General features: G+C 38.2%; 1 protein-coding gene across 1 annotated transcript in view; it reads left to right on the top strand.

Moving 5' to 3' along the window:
• The window catches only part of HECW2 (HECT, C2 and WW domain containing E3 ubiquitin protein ligase 2), a 324,758-nt gene that overhangs the window by 237,067 nt on the left and 73,844 nt on the right, over nt 1–13,847 (top strand). Inside the window, exons 14-16 of the mRNA XM_025209949.1 lie at nt 743–867; nt 3,949–4,134; nt 11,366–11,500. Of these exons, the coding sequence (XP_025065734.1) occupies nt 743–867; nt 3,949–4,134; nt 11,366–11,500 (446 nt within the window). The remainder of the gene's footprint in view (nt 1–742; nt 868–3,948; nt 4,135–11,365; nt 11,501–13,847) is intronic.

Consider the following 13,847-nt stretch of genomic DNA (forward strand, 5'->3'; position numbering starts at 1 on the left):
ATAAAACCCAAGTAGCAAAAGCTGTCAAATGACATCAAGAGATTTACCCTCCACAGTGAGGTTGGTCACTGGTTCTTCCACCCATTGGTACATGAAATCAGTGTACTTAACTGCTAAGAGAACAGCCAAATTATTATCATACCCATCTTGAAAGGTGAAACTGAAACTTATTTCCTTAACAAATCTTTTCTCTCTTCTGTTTTGTAAGCACTTTTTCAAATATTGCATGACTGACCAGGTTGGGTTATTGGGAATGTTTTTTGTTTTTGTTTTTAAAAACATTGAAATGCTTTGAAACATTTAATAAATGACTTTTATATGCATTTGTACATACACATTGTTCAGCATTTAAAAATACCACTTATATGTAGTTACCACTTGATGCTATCTAACAAAACATGGTTATCTGCTGTCTATTTATCTGTAGAAATATGGCTATGATATGTCAAATACCACTGTTTATTGATTGATTATTTTTTAGGGTGACGTATGGTAACCTGAAAGCAATTAAAAATATATTATGGACAACTGTCTAACACACTTACCCCAGAAAACTCAGATATCTGCAGCAAGCATTCACAGATATATTAGAATTATATATGGGATGCTTGTGCAGAGAAATACTTAAATAACCTGAAAGTTGCCACACTGCATGACACAAATCAATACAGTTGTATAGTTGTTTGTAATGAGGCTTTCTTAAAGTTATTACTAGAAGTTTTTGTGTTTTTTTTTTAATTAGATTTTCGAAGGGAGAATGTGCTGCCTCACTCTACCTCCAGGTCCAGGCTTACTTTGTTGCTACAGTCTCCTCCTGTGAAATTTCTTATCAGTCCAGAATTCTTTCCAGTGCTGCATTCTAACCCTGTAAGTACAGCATGTAGAGATGAGCAGTTCCATAAATGTACAGGGGGCTGGGGTTATGGTGTGGGTGCCAAAGCACCTGGTTGACAATCCAGAGGTTGTAAGTTGAGGCTATAGCAGAAGCGTTCACAGTGCAGCCATGTCAGATTCCAGTAAATCTGCAAATTCTGCTAAATACCTTGTCGTGAGGACAAGGGCATGAGAAGGAAAGATAAATGTACATTTGTAAAGATGGGAAAATCTTGGTATTCTTATCTATAAGCCTCTCTGTTGAGGTTAAGATATAAAACAACGAAGAAGGTGATGAACTCCATAACAATAAGTATTTCTAGCCTTGTAACACAGCCTATCAAACCCCCCAAAATTGATGGTATGTGCTAGCTGATAAGATAAAGCTTTGATCAGGATTTTTTAACTTCATTTCTGCTTAAGGAGTTGCAGTGGCTATTTGTTTTAGGCCAGAATAACTCCATTTATTGATAGAAAGCCAAGGCGCTACAGTTTCTTCAGGAAAACGGAGTAATACAGTAGTGAACCATATTTTTATTTGATTTCATTCCATAGTTATAGTAACCACTGTTAAGGATCATATACGCCATTTCTGCCCAGTGGTTTTGTGGTATTTCAGCTACTTTCTAATTTCATATTTTATCCACAATGTAAGTTACAACATTATCAGCTACTGGTGTAGAATCTGTTGTAAATACTGGCCTTATATCTTCACCTCTGTATGCAGAAGAACATATATGGCTTTATACGGCATATAGAGTAGCAAAGAAGTAGCAAACAAATAAGTCTCTGCCATATCTCAGCCTACAGTCTACAGATAGGCCTGCATACAATATGCCTTGGCATACAGGAAGGTTTATCAAAGCTCACTGTTCAGTGCATTCCTTTGCAACTGAGTGTGCTGTCATAGGTTCCCCAGGAGGCATTGCAGCTTTTACAGTATTTACTTTTGTCTTAATTATTCATCCAGTCATACTACATGCAGAATATGTTCCTTGTAACAGGTGACCTACTTGTGAAGGGTGAATAACACACCTTGCACAGGGCCAGCACAAGGTTCTGTCACACTATTTTGAAGATAAGTAGAAGGCAGGGCTATGCAGCACCTTATAGACTAACTCAGGGCTGTTTAACTTTGGTGCAGCCAGTGGCTACTTACCACACAGGCCATATGCTGTATGGGGCAGGGTCCCAGCATCTCCTTCACAGCATGTGGGCAGAGCTGGTGACAGCTTGTGGCCCCCAGGAATCCCCCTTCCCTCTTACTCCCCTGAAGTGGGCTACATGAACAGTGCATGGCACCCTGCTGCACATGTGGCACATGCTCCCTCTCCCTGCCTCCCCCCTCCCAGTGGCAGCACACAGTTCCTTCCTAGGACTTCATCTACTGCATGTTGATAGGAGAAGTGGTTGTAGGGGCCCATAGGGCACATGCTAGCTGCTCACAGGCTACCAGTTGGACAGCCCTAGGCTAACTCATTCATAAGCATGAGCTTCTGTGGCCTACAGCCTATTAGATGCTAGTAGATGCTGTGCTTATGTAGTTATCTATGCCTACTAGACACTACAGCATACTAGAAGCTCGTGTCTCACTGAACAAGCTAGTCTATAAAGTGCCACATTGCCTTGCCTTCTGCTTAACTTCAGATTAAGATGGTTAATTATTTCTCTCCATTTTGAAGATGTTAGTGATGCATGTGCCTTATGAAGTGGCTTTGCACAGGGATGAGTGTCACCTAAAATGCTTTCAAATTTTACAGGATTGTTTGTTTTAATTAGTATGATAAGATATGTAGCATAAATAGAAATAACATAATGAATAATTCATTTTCTGCATAAATTCCTGTTAATAATTCAGACAAGGTTACTTGGGTGAATTTGATATCTTTTATTAGACCAACCCAAATAGTTGGAGAATAGTTATTAAGCAAGCTTTCGAGTTCAAAAACCCTTCGTCGGGCTAAGGAAGTTTCAGCAGTTGGTGTGTGCTCTTGTCTGCCTATGTCCTTAGACCAACACAGCTACAACCTACACCCCTGTTAATAATTCAGTGGTTTTAAAATTCTTGAACAATGCTAATTTTGCTTTATGATGTATGTTTGCTTGTGTGCATGCCAACCATTCTGTTTAGCTCCACAGTTGAGACCTAATTTTTGTTTTCTTTCTTACATTTCCATATTTTATTCTTGGTTATTCAAAGCCATAATCAAACATGCCTATATCTTTTTAAAGATCCAGTAGGTGGAAACAGTGTTGGCTTAAGTCCCTGATGAGTTTCCAAGAGGAATATATTACCACCCTGTCATACACCTTATTAATAAGTTTCATTGTGTATGCCATGGTTTCTAGTTTTTCCTGATATACCATCCTTAAGAGAATGCTTAGGAGTGCACTGTAAAGTCACTAAAATTGAGACAACTTTGTTGCCAGAAGAAGCAGTCTCAGTGCTTGATGTGAGTGAGGTGAATGGAGTGCTAAGAGATGCACTCTATACTTCATTGGGGTGAATGCATAACAAAGATTTTCAATTTTGTTTCTATTACCATTGTTTAGCTGGAGGTGTTTTAATTAAGGTTTATCTGAGCAACAGGCCATCCTTTTACATTAAAAAGGTTGCCTCTATCAGTAAGAAAAGGCTAGGTGTTTTTGAAATGTAGATGTCTTGCAAAATGCCTACAAGAATAAATCATTTCTGATAAAATATATTAGGACAAATTCACTTAATAAGGGCTAACTATTCTACCTTTCTTCCTTTAAAGTATATGAGCTTTATAGATATATAAGCATTGATTTAATTGTTGAGGGTCCAGTTTATCAAATCGCAAATGTGCGTTAATAACTTTAAATGCATGAGCAGGCCATTTGTCTTCAGTGGTATTACTCTTGGACAACATTGAACTCGGTAGAGATCTTTCTGTTAACCTCACTGGAGACTGCATCAGATTGGGTCTCAAGCTGTTGTCTGTTCATTAGAATGGATGGATTCTAATTGTTCGACTAATGGCCTTCCTATATAGATATTTAATTCTGATTTTCTTTTCAGAAATGTATTTATTTTTCTGATGGATTTTTCAGAGTGCCTACCGCATGTTTACAAACAACACGTGTTTAAAGCACATGATCACCAAAGTCCGGCGGGACACCCACCATTTTGAGCGCTACCAGCATAATCGTGATCTGGTGGGCTTCCTTAATATGTTTGCTAACAAACAGCTGGAGCTGCCAAGAGGCTGGGAAATGAAACATGACCATCAGGGCAAGGTAACTGGAATGCAAATAGAAGTCTGGTTGGATTTAGTCTCTATACTGATGAAATTGAGAGTTGCTCTAAAAGAAGCCAAGGTGGAGACAACTAGAGAAATGATTAATCTTTCCCATAGAGAAAGTGCTACTGTGGCCATTTTCCTTCCTCCTGCCTTGCACAGAATGATATATCTTGTCTGTACTGAGGGAGTATTATTGAGAAGGGTACTCGAGTTAGGTCCCTTTAAATGCCAAACTATGCAGATGTTCGAGGAGGTTAACTGGGCAAAAAATAGTGGGACTGATCTAAATTAGATTGGGAATGGGTTAGCCTGATTTAGTAAATGTCTGCACATGTTTGGAGTTCGGCCTTGGGGCGGGGAAAACCCAGCCATTCACCCCAGCTCCTGGACTCGGCTCTTCTTTAGACTCCCACCTCACCCCCATACTCTGACCGGGCTATTTTTAGTCCTCGACCCCACCCCCTGCAGACCCATCCCCCCACATACTTATCAGTCCCCTCTTCCCTCAACCTACCAAACCCCACTGTGAATTCACTAGTCCCTTGCTGCCTTCTGATCCTGCCCATCCCTCCTCCTACCGTGACTTACTCCACGTTCCTAGCATGGCTCCCACACCAACAAATGTTTGCACATGTCACTCCCGATCTACAATTACATGGCTTAAAATAAGGTATGGTGAACATCTGCACATACCCAAACTGTAGAAAGGTAGAATCCTCTGCCAAATGCATGTAGCTCTGTTGGCTTCTTAGGACTTTATCCTGTTCACACTGGCCTATTATGCTTTTGTGCTTTTTCTGCAACTTTAAAATCTATTAAGCCATGTTGGTTTGATTTTTATAAAGGTTCAATTTCTTTCTCCCCAAAATCTCTCCAACAGAATTTATTGCCACCATATTTGTTTTCCTAAACAGCACCTGATGTCCCTGAAGGAACATCCAAGTACTACATACAGCCAGTAATGATCAGCTTCTCAGAAGAAATATAATACATTTAGACCAGATTAGTTTTGGGAATTAGATCAGTTTTGGGCTGCATGGGGCTTAAGACTGGCAATACATACTGATAGAAAGTGTTTGTTGATAGTTTGCCAACTAATAACTGATTTGGGTGGTTGTATTGCAAGACTTTTTATACTTTAAAGTTAGAGTTTGATGTATAGAGGTCTTAATTATTTTTAAATGACCATTCACTGGATGAGAAACATTCATTATTAGTAAAGTTATGCTGTGGTTTCTTCAGCCAGGGGCAGTTTAATTTTTCTCTTGGGTTTCTACATAAATTTTTCTTACTTTAAGTTAATGGGATATTGGAAGTGCTTCTTTTTATTTGTAGAAAAGTATTATTGGGTCCTGTTGAAAACAGGAAAATTAAACTTACTTTTTATATGACTTTGTATTAAATGCGGTCGTATCATCTTCAAAGTTATAAAAAAAAATTAAAAAAATTAAAGAAAGCTAGGATGACCAGTTACAGTTTGCAGTGGCCTTTTTTGTGGTATCATTACCCAGGATTTTTTCTTAATCTTTTTGCAGGAGCGTAGGAAGGAATAAGCCTATATAGATTTAGAATGTGAGGAAATAATAGAGATATGAGTTTTGATGAGAAATAAATTTTTATTAGCACTATGAACAAACTAAGAGAATAAAAAAAATCATTGAATCATAGGGCTTGAAGGGAACCTCTGGAAGTCATCTAATAGAACCCCTTTCTCAAGACAGAAACATCTGTCTAAACAAGTGGTGCTCGACCTTTTGGCTCTAAGACCAGGTGGGTAGCACAGGGCCTGTCTTCAGGCTAGGTGGAGAGTCTGTGGGCCTGATAGAGGATGGGGCTCAGGACCGCTGCTACCTGTGCACCAGGATTGGGCCTTGGGGGGGATGGCACCACTTCCTTTTGCCCCCTATGTGCCAGGATTGGGTCCTCAGGTGCTGGTGCTGCCCCTTTGTACTCCCCTTGCACTGGGATTGAATCCTGGGGGCTGGCAGCCCACTTCTCAGCCTCCTCCCTCCCACCAGGATAGGACACTGGGGCCTGGCACTGCCCCTTCTGGTCCTGTGTGCTGAAATTGGGCATTGGATCCAGCATTGTAAAAAAAAGTTTTTTCCTACTGTAAAGTGGCAATCAGTTACTTTAGTCTGCTTTATGGGTTTTTTTTCTCCTATATTATCCCATCACGTTCCCATTCCTTTTCCTAGTTTAGGAATAACTGAACTATACAACGCTTCTTGCGCTGCTTGGCCAAAGAGGGAGAGAGATTTCTGGCTATACCACAATACATAAATATTTCTTCCATTTGGTTTAGTTCTCATGCTCAGAATGAACACACCTTTATCCTCTTGTGCAGCTATTAAGACACATTCCATGATTTTTCAGTTGCCCACTAACTTACAAATACATTAAAGTTGATTTCAAAAGCAACACAGAGTAAACATGTATGGGGCAAAGAGAAGAAGCTGCCCCTACTCCCAAATGGTTATCCTCCCTCTCTTCTCTGTTTGTTTGTGAACTGAAGTACATTGATTGAACTCTGTGGAGATTAATACACAGGACTTCTGAAATCTTGGGGTCTGAACTAAAAAGCATCTTTGTATCTGTGTTTGTGTATTCCCTCTCTCACAACATATGTAGGCTGATAGTGTAGAGTCAGGAATACATGTAAATGTATATACATATGTTTTGTATTAAAACTTTTCATACAGTAAAGTGATTGTTTATGGTTTAATTGTTGAATTCATTATTATTTAAAGACAGTCAAATTGAGTATTGTGTGCGTATGTATACACATGCTTTATTTTATATATATATATGTGTGTGTGTGTGTGTATGTATGTGTGTATGTATATACATACATGTGTGTATGTGTGTACATGTGTGTGTATGTGTGTACATGCGTGTATACATACGTGTGTGTGTATATATGTGTGTGTATACATACATATGCATTTGTGTGTGTGTACATACATATGTGTGTGTATATATATGTGTGTGTGTATGTGTGTGTATATACATACAGGTGTGTGTATGTGTGTATATATGTGTGTGTATACATACATATGCGTGTGTATATGTGTGTGTACATACATATGCGTGTGTGTGTGTGTATGTGTGTGTATACATACATATGTGTGTGTATATGCGTGTGTACATACATATGTGTGTGTATGTGTGTGTATACATACAGATGTGTGTATGTGTGTGTATATATATGTGTGTGTATACATACATATGCCTGTGTATGTGTGTGTATATACGTATGTGTATGTGTGTGTATATGTGTGTACATGCATATGGGTGTGTATGTGTGTGTATATGTGTGTGTATACATACATATGTGTGTGTATATGCGTGTGTACATACATATGTGTGTATGTGTGTGTGTATACATACAGATGTGTGTGTATGTGTGTATATATGTGTGTATACATACATGTGTGTATATATGTGTGTATATGTGTGTATATATGTGTGTGTGTATACATACATATGTGTGTGTATATATGTGTGTGTATGTGTATGTATACATACATATGTGTGTATACGTGTGTATGTATACATACATATGTGTGTATACGTGTGTATGTGTGTATATACATACGTGGATGTGTGTGTATACATACATATGTGTGTATATGTATGTGTGTATATGTGTGTATATACATACATTTGTGTGTATGTGTGTATACATATGTGTGTATGTGTGTATACATACATATGTGTGTGTATGTGTGTATGTGTGTATACATACATGTGTGTGTATGTGTGTATGTGTGTATATATGTGTGTATGCATATGTGTGTGTATATATGTGTATATGTGTATGCATATGTGTGTATATGTGTATATGTGTGTATACATATGCGTGTATATGTGTGTATACATATGCGTGTATACATATGTGTGTATATGTGTGTATACCTGTGTGTATGTGTGTATACCTGTGTGTGTATGTGTTTATGTGTGTATATACATACATGTGTGTGTATACATACATGTGTGTGTGTATACATACATGTGTGTGTGTGTGTGTGTGTATACGTGTGTGTATATACGTGTGTGTATGTGTGTATATACAAGTGTGTATATACATGTGTGTAAATGTGTATATACATGTGTGTGTATACGTGTGCATATACATGTGTGTAAATGTGTGTATGTGTGTATATACATGTGTGTATGTGTGTGTATATACATGTGTGTAAATGTGTATATATGTGTGTATACATATGTGTGTATGTGTATATATGTGTGCGTATACATATGTGTGTGTGTATACATGTGTAAATGTGTATATATGTGTGTATACATATGTGTGTGCATACATGTGTGTAAATGTGTATATATGTGTGTGTATACATATGTGTGTAAATGTGTATATATGTGTGTGTATACATATGTGTGTATGTGTGTGTATATATGTGTGTGTATACATGTGTGTAAATGTGTATATATGTGTGTGTATACATATGTGTGTATGTGTGTGTATATATGTGTGTGTATACATGTGTGTATGTGTGTGTATATATGTGTGTGTATACATATGTGTGTATGTGTGTATATATGTGTGTGTATATACATGTGTGTAAATGTGTATATATGTGTGTGTATACATATGTGTGTGTGTATATATGTGTGTGTATATATACACACATATACACACACACATACAGATATATATGTATGTATAATGCAGTTAGATTTAACGTATTTAAAGATGCATTAAATATATTTATGGATATTAACTTGAACATATTTGTAATGCCTGTTAAAATACTTTACTTCCTATTTTCTTGTGTGTATTTGTGTGCATATATTATAAAATATTATACAAATGAAAAACATCAGAATTAAACTATTTTAATGAGCATTCACAGCTTTTTACTTAGAGTGCTATTTTTTTATTTAAACAGCTATAGGGCTTGGTGATATCCATGTAGCTTTTGGCCAAGCCAAGGTACCAAGACTCTGTCTAACCGTTGTAAATTTTGTTCTTCAGAGCAGTGGTGGGAATTTCCATAATGTTAGATTTAGTTTTCTTTTTTGTGCTAGACTGAGTTTCTAGCTGTGATCTCAGTATCCAGATTAACTGAGCTTTGAAGTTACAATGATTTTCTTTAATGGGTTTTCAGTATAGTAAATATATGCTTTATTATATGGTAGGTTGCCACTGGCATGCCTACAAACATTCATGCTTAATAAGATGTGATCATTTTTAATATAGTCTTTAAGCATATCTTATTTAAGTGTATGCATGAAAAAGTATTACATACTGTGTTAGATTGCCACATTAAGTCAGAGATTTGTGCAATATGACTCCAAGCAGAATTCTCTTTTCTGTTGAATCAATATTTTTATTGATGTTTTTTCTAATTCTACTATACCATAAGGTTGATCTGTTGAACTCAGACTTTGAGCTAATGAAAGTTGACTTACTTTCTTTACAATATTGGTAGATCCAATTAGATAAAATATTAGACAGTGGAGTTTTCAAAATATTTCTGGGTACCTGCTAGCAGGGAAAAGTAAATGCATCAACCAGGAGCATAAGCACCTAAGACTCCTGGGTCCATTCAACAGCAGCCACCCCACCACTCTAAGACCAGCATTGAGATTTTAAAACAGTTTTCACTTTGCTTTCATACTTCTATAATACCTGGATTCTACATTACTGGTGCCACAAATGACATCACTGTTTGGCAAAAGTGGACTCTGCCAAATGCAAAAGCTCAAAGCTCAGTAAAGCTCAAAGATTGCTATTAACACGTTGCAGTTATCAAACACGTTTTACAGTTTATTACCCAGGAAACATTCTGCTAAATCAAGTGTGTCCAACTTCTGTGCTGTTCCTGGGCCTCTCACTGCTCAGGCTCCATGCCATGGGGCAGGCCCCAGAATCTCCCCTTTTCCCCCAGTCTACGTGAGCAGTGCCTTGCTGCATTGACTTGCATCAGTGATACCCCCTGCCCGGCTGTACCTTGATCCCTGTTATAATAAACAGTAATGCTTCACTCTGCACTGGTATAACTCATCTGTTCTTCTGTCTGTTTGTTTTCATACTGCTCAGAAGAGGAACTGGTTTCTTCTCAATAGACCCAAATTGCCAACTCAGGAGAAGGCGGGGAAAAAAAGCAGGTCTTCACACTTAATGGATTTAGATTGAATAGATTTAGTGTCTACCTATCTATTTTCATAAGCATCGTGTTTGAATGCCTCTCAAGCATAGAAAAATAGCAGTAATATTAACAAGCCACACTAACCGCTTTGTGATTTATATTCCTTTCTTCCTCAGTGTTTTGTTTTGCTGTAAATCCTTCTCCCTGAACTTAAATATTCTTCTGAAATAGCTCTGTGTTTTTTTCACCATGGCTAAAGGCTCACAAAAGCATGAGAATAGCAAGGAAGTGTTTCCCCAGAGCCACACTAAAACTGGAACAAGTTTTAATCTTGAAATACAGAGACTTTTTGCTCTAATTGTACTGCAGCTTCTGAGTTTCCTCATGATCGTGTGGTCCTGTTTCAGAAAGTGGTGAGTCAAACAAGACTCACTGTTTTTTTTCTCATCCCATGAAACCCTTGGACCTGTCTTGAATTTTTAATCACATTTTAGCAGTATGTTCTCTGCGACCCCAGCTGAGTTTTGTAGGTTGTTAAACCATGAAGAATTTAAGCAGGAAGACAGTGAACAAACCTGTAATCACATTGTGTCATAGAACCATAATCATAGGCTTAAAATACATACACACCCACTTGTGTTCATATTCATAAGGTAAATAGCTTTTAAAGAGCCATGTTGTTGCCCTTAAGTGACCTCCTTTTGGCTGCTTATAAGGAAAATGAATTGCTGGACCCTGTTGCTCCTGTAAAAAATTAAAATCCTCTCTTCTTGAACAATTATACCATGATATAATTTGGCATTTCTGTGATGCTTTCCAACTGAGTATACATGACTGCCTTATAAAATGTTAGTGGGTTAAGCCAGTAAGCCCTATAACTCCCCTATGAGCTGGGGAATGTTATTCTTGTTTGCAGAAGGGGAAGATGAGGTACAATCAAATGAAGTAACTTCTTAAAGTAATGACTAGAATCCATATCTTCTGTATTTAACCTACGGCTGCTTTCCCTCTGGCAAGTATGCTTATTGCAGGGAAGGTGCAGTTAGAAATGGCCTAGTTTACAGTGCATGTTGGCTCAGATCGAGTGAACGCTCTGTTTTTTTCCTCCTCCAGGCTTTTTTTGTTGACCACAATTCTCGCACCACCACATTCATCGATCCCCGGCTTCCCTTGCAGAGTAGCAGGCCCACTAGTGCATTAGTTCATCGGCAGCATTTAACCAGACAGCGCAGCCATAGTGCGGGTGAGGTAAGCCTAATCTTCACCTCCAGGTTTTCCGTTTTGAATATTTGAATGTAATTCCATGCAAACATTCATTATTTTTCAGTATTTTAATTGTTCCACCGGTGTGATCAATCTGCCAACATTATAACCTCTCTTCTCACTAGTTAAGACCCTCAAAGGTACTATTCGATAATGATTCAATCGTAATGTATTTATTGTGGTTATATTGTAGTTACCCATTAAACCACATGAGGGCTCTTTAAGACAGCAGCAACCAGCTTTTTGCTTCCTACGGTAATTTACACTGACTAGGGAAGTGTCTAAGGAAATAGGTAGGTTTCATGTAGCTCAGTGATTCTAAACCAGGGTACCACAGAGTGCCACACAATTTTAGCACTGTTATGTGTGCAAACATGATTCACAAGATAAACCCAGAGGTTTCAAATAGGAGTCTGTGGTGGCAAAAAGCACTCTGACCTGTTTTGGTTTTTCCTAGTTTTTTGCAACAGAAGACTTGCTCTATTGTTTTTCTGTAGTCAAAAGTGAGTGAGAACTAAGAGCTGAAATTTTCTGAAGGGTGCCATAAGTCTAAAAATGTTGGGAATCATTGATGTAGCAAAAGAATATTATTCATAATGCCCTGTTAAGCCTTAGCATCATAGAAAAGTAAATGTAAATATTCCTGTTACCATGAACAGAATACCAGACACTTGTGGTCCATATGATATTACATGTAATTTGTAAAATTATAAATATTTAGAATATGGATTCAAATGAGAAATGCTTTAAAATCCTATATAATAAAATTCTGTATTGGGTTTTGATTACATAGCTCTTGAACTGGGTCATTACTAGGAGCCTTTAATCAATTATGTTATTCATATTTATGTCAGATGTAAATACTATGGGATCACATCTCAGCTCTATTGCTTTTTCTTTCAGCACAATTCAGAAATAAGGTGGGAAATGTGATTGTAAGATTTCTTTTACTCCCCACGTTCGGGGCCAATCCATGGGAAGGTTTTCCCATCCTTGATGCCCTCCTTGCCAATTTCCACCTTTGGCATGGTTTAGGTTGAGGTAGGGAGGGGTGAATGGCATATGGATGACACTATCTGGGCACCTTTGTACTATCTGCATATTAATGCAATGCAATAAAATCCAGCACTTACCACACCAAAGTTTATTGCTCTCGGGCACCATGTCTACACATGCACTTGGGACTGTAGTATGTTGAGCTGAGTCAGTGCAGCTCTGGTTGGCAGAGGGCCTGGGGGGTGAGCCTGCCACCACAGGGCTGCTCTGACCTGGCTCAAGATGCTGCAGAAGGGATGGCTGGGGCACGAGTTTGCTCTAGTGTGCGGCTAGCCAGCAGGCAGCCCCCACACTGAAGCACCCTCGTGCATATATTAAGCAACGGGCAATTTAATGACAAACATTTCATTTTTAAATGCAAAAAACTAATGTTAATGCAACAATATTAAGTTCACAACAGCATATTGCAGAAGCTGCTCAGACATCATGGTCACTACTAGGAACTAAAGGATGTGGTTTTACAGTGAAAATACTGCAACTACATATCTGTAACACATTTGTGCTCCTTGTGAAAACTCAAAATCTTATCTGTTCTCTGCAGTGATGAAATAAATGTGCCTTTACAGCTTTTTATTTCTGTTTGTCCTGCAGAGTGCAGGCTGACTTTCATTCCTCCATTTACTGATACTGTGTTCCCAAAATTGTCCCCAGTCAGTTAGACTTGGCAAACTCAACTAATGGCAGTTATCACAGAAATATTTTCTGTTGGTTTAAAAAAATGCAAGGAATTAAAGAAGAAATCTTAGTTCTAAAAACCCAGATTGACTTGCCACAGCTGGAAGTTAGAGGTAGTTGAAAAGCAGTAAATATAGAACCTCACAATGCCAAGAAACTCCAAGAGCAGTTGCACACAAGAAGGGGAGCCTGCTCCAACTCGCTGGACATCTAGTGCATTGGAGCAGTCTCGATTAATCGAGTCTGCTGGAGCATGTAATTTGATGCTCTCTGGCAGCCTTGCACGTTGTGGTTCAGTGATGCAAAGCGCCTCTGCACTAAGAAAATGGCAGTGGTGTGCTTTGAATTAAAACACATTCGGTGTGCTTTAGTTCAAAGTACACCGCTGCCTTTTCTCAGCATGAAGGTGTGCTACGCCACTGATACACATGATGTGTGGGTGCTTTTAATTAGCATGGTTTACTAATTAAAGGTGCTCAGCGCTGTGTTGGAAGTGTGTGGAACAATGCCCCAAATGAATGTTTCTTGTTCCTTAGATTGCATAAACACAATATAGTAGATGCTGAGTTTTCATAATTTTCTTCCATTACAGATAATTCCT

Source organism: Alligator sinensis, unplaced genomic scaffold (assembly GCF_000455745.1).
Source record: "Alligator sinensis unplaced genomic scaffold, ASM45574v1 scaffold784_1, whole genome shotgun sequence".
NCBI classification, from domain to species: domain Eukaryota; kingdom Metazoa; phylum Chordata; order Crocodylia; family Alligatoridae; genus Alligator; species Alligator sinensis.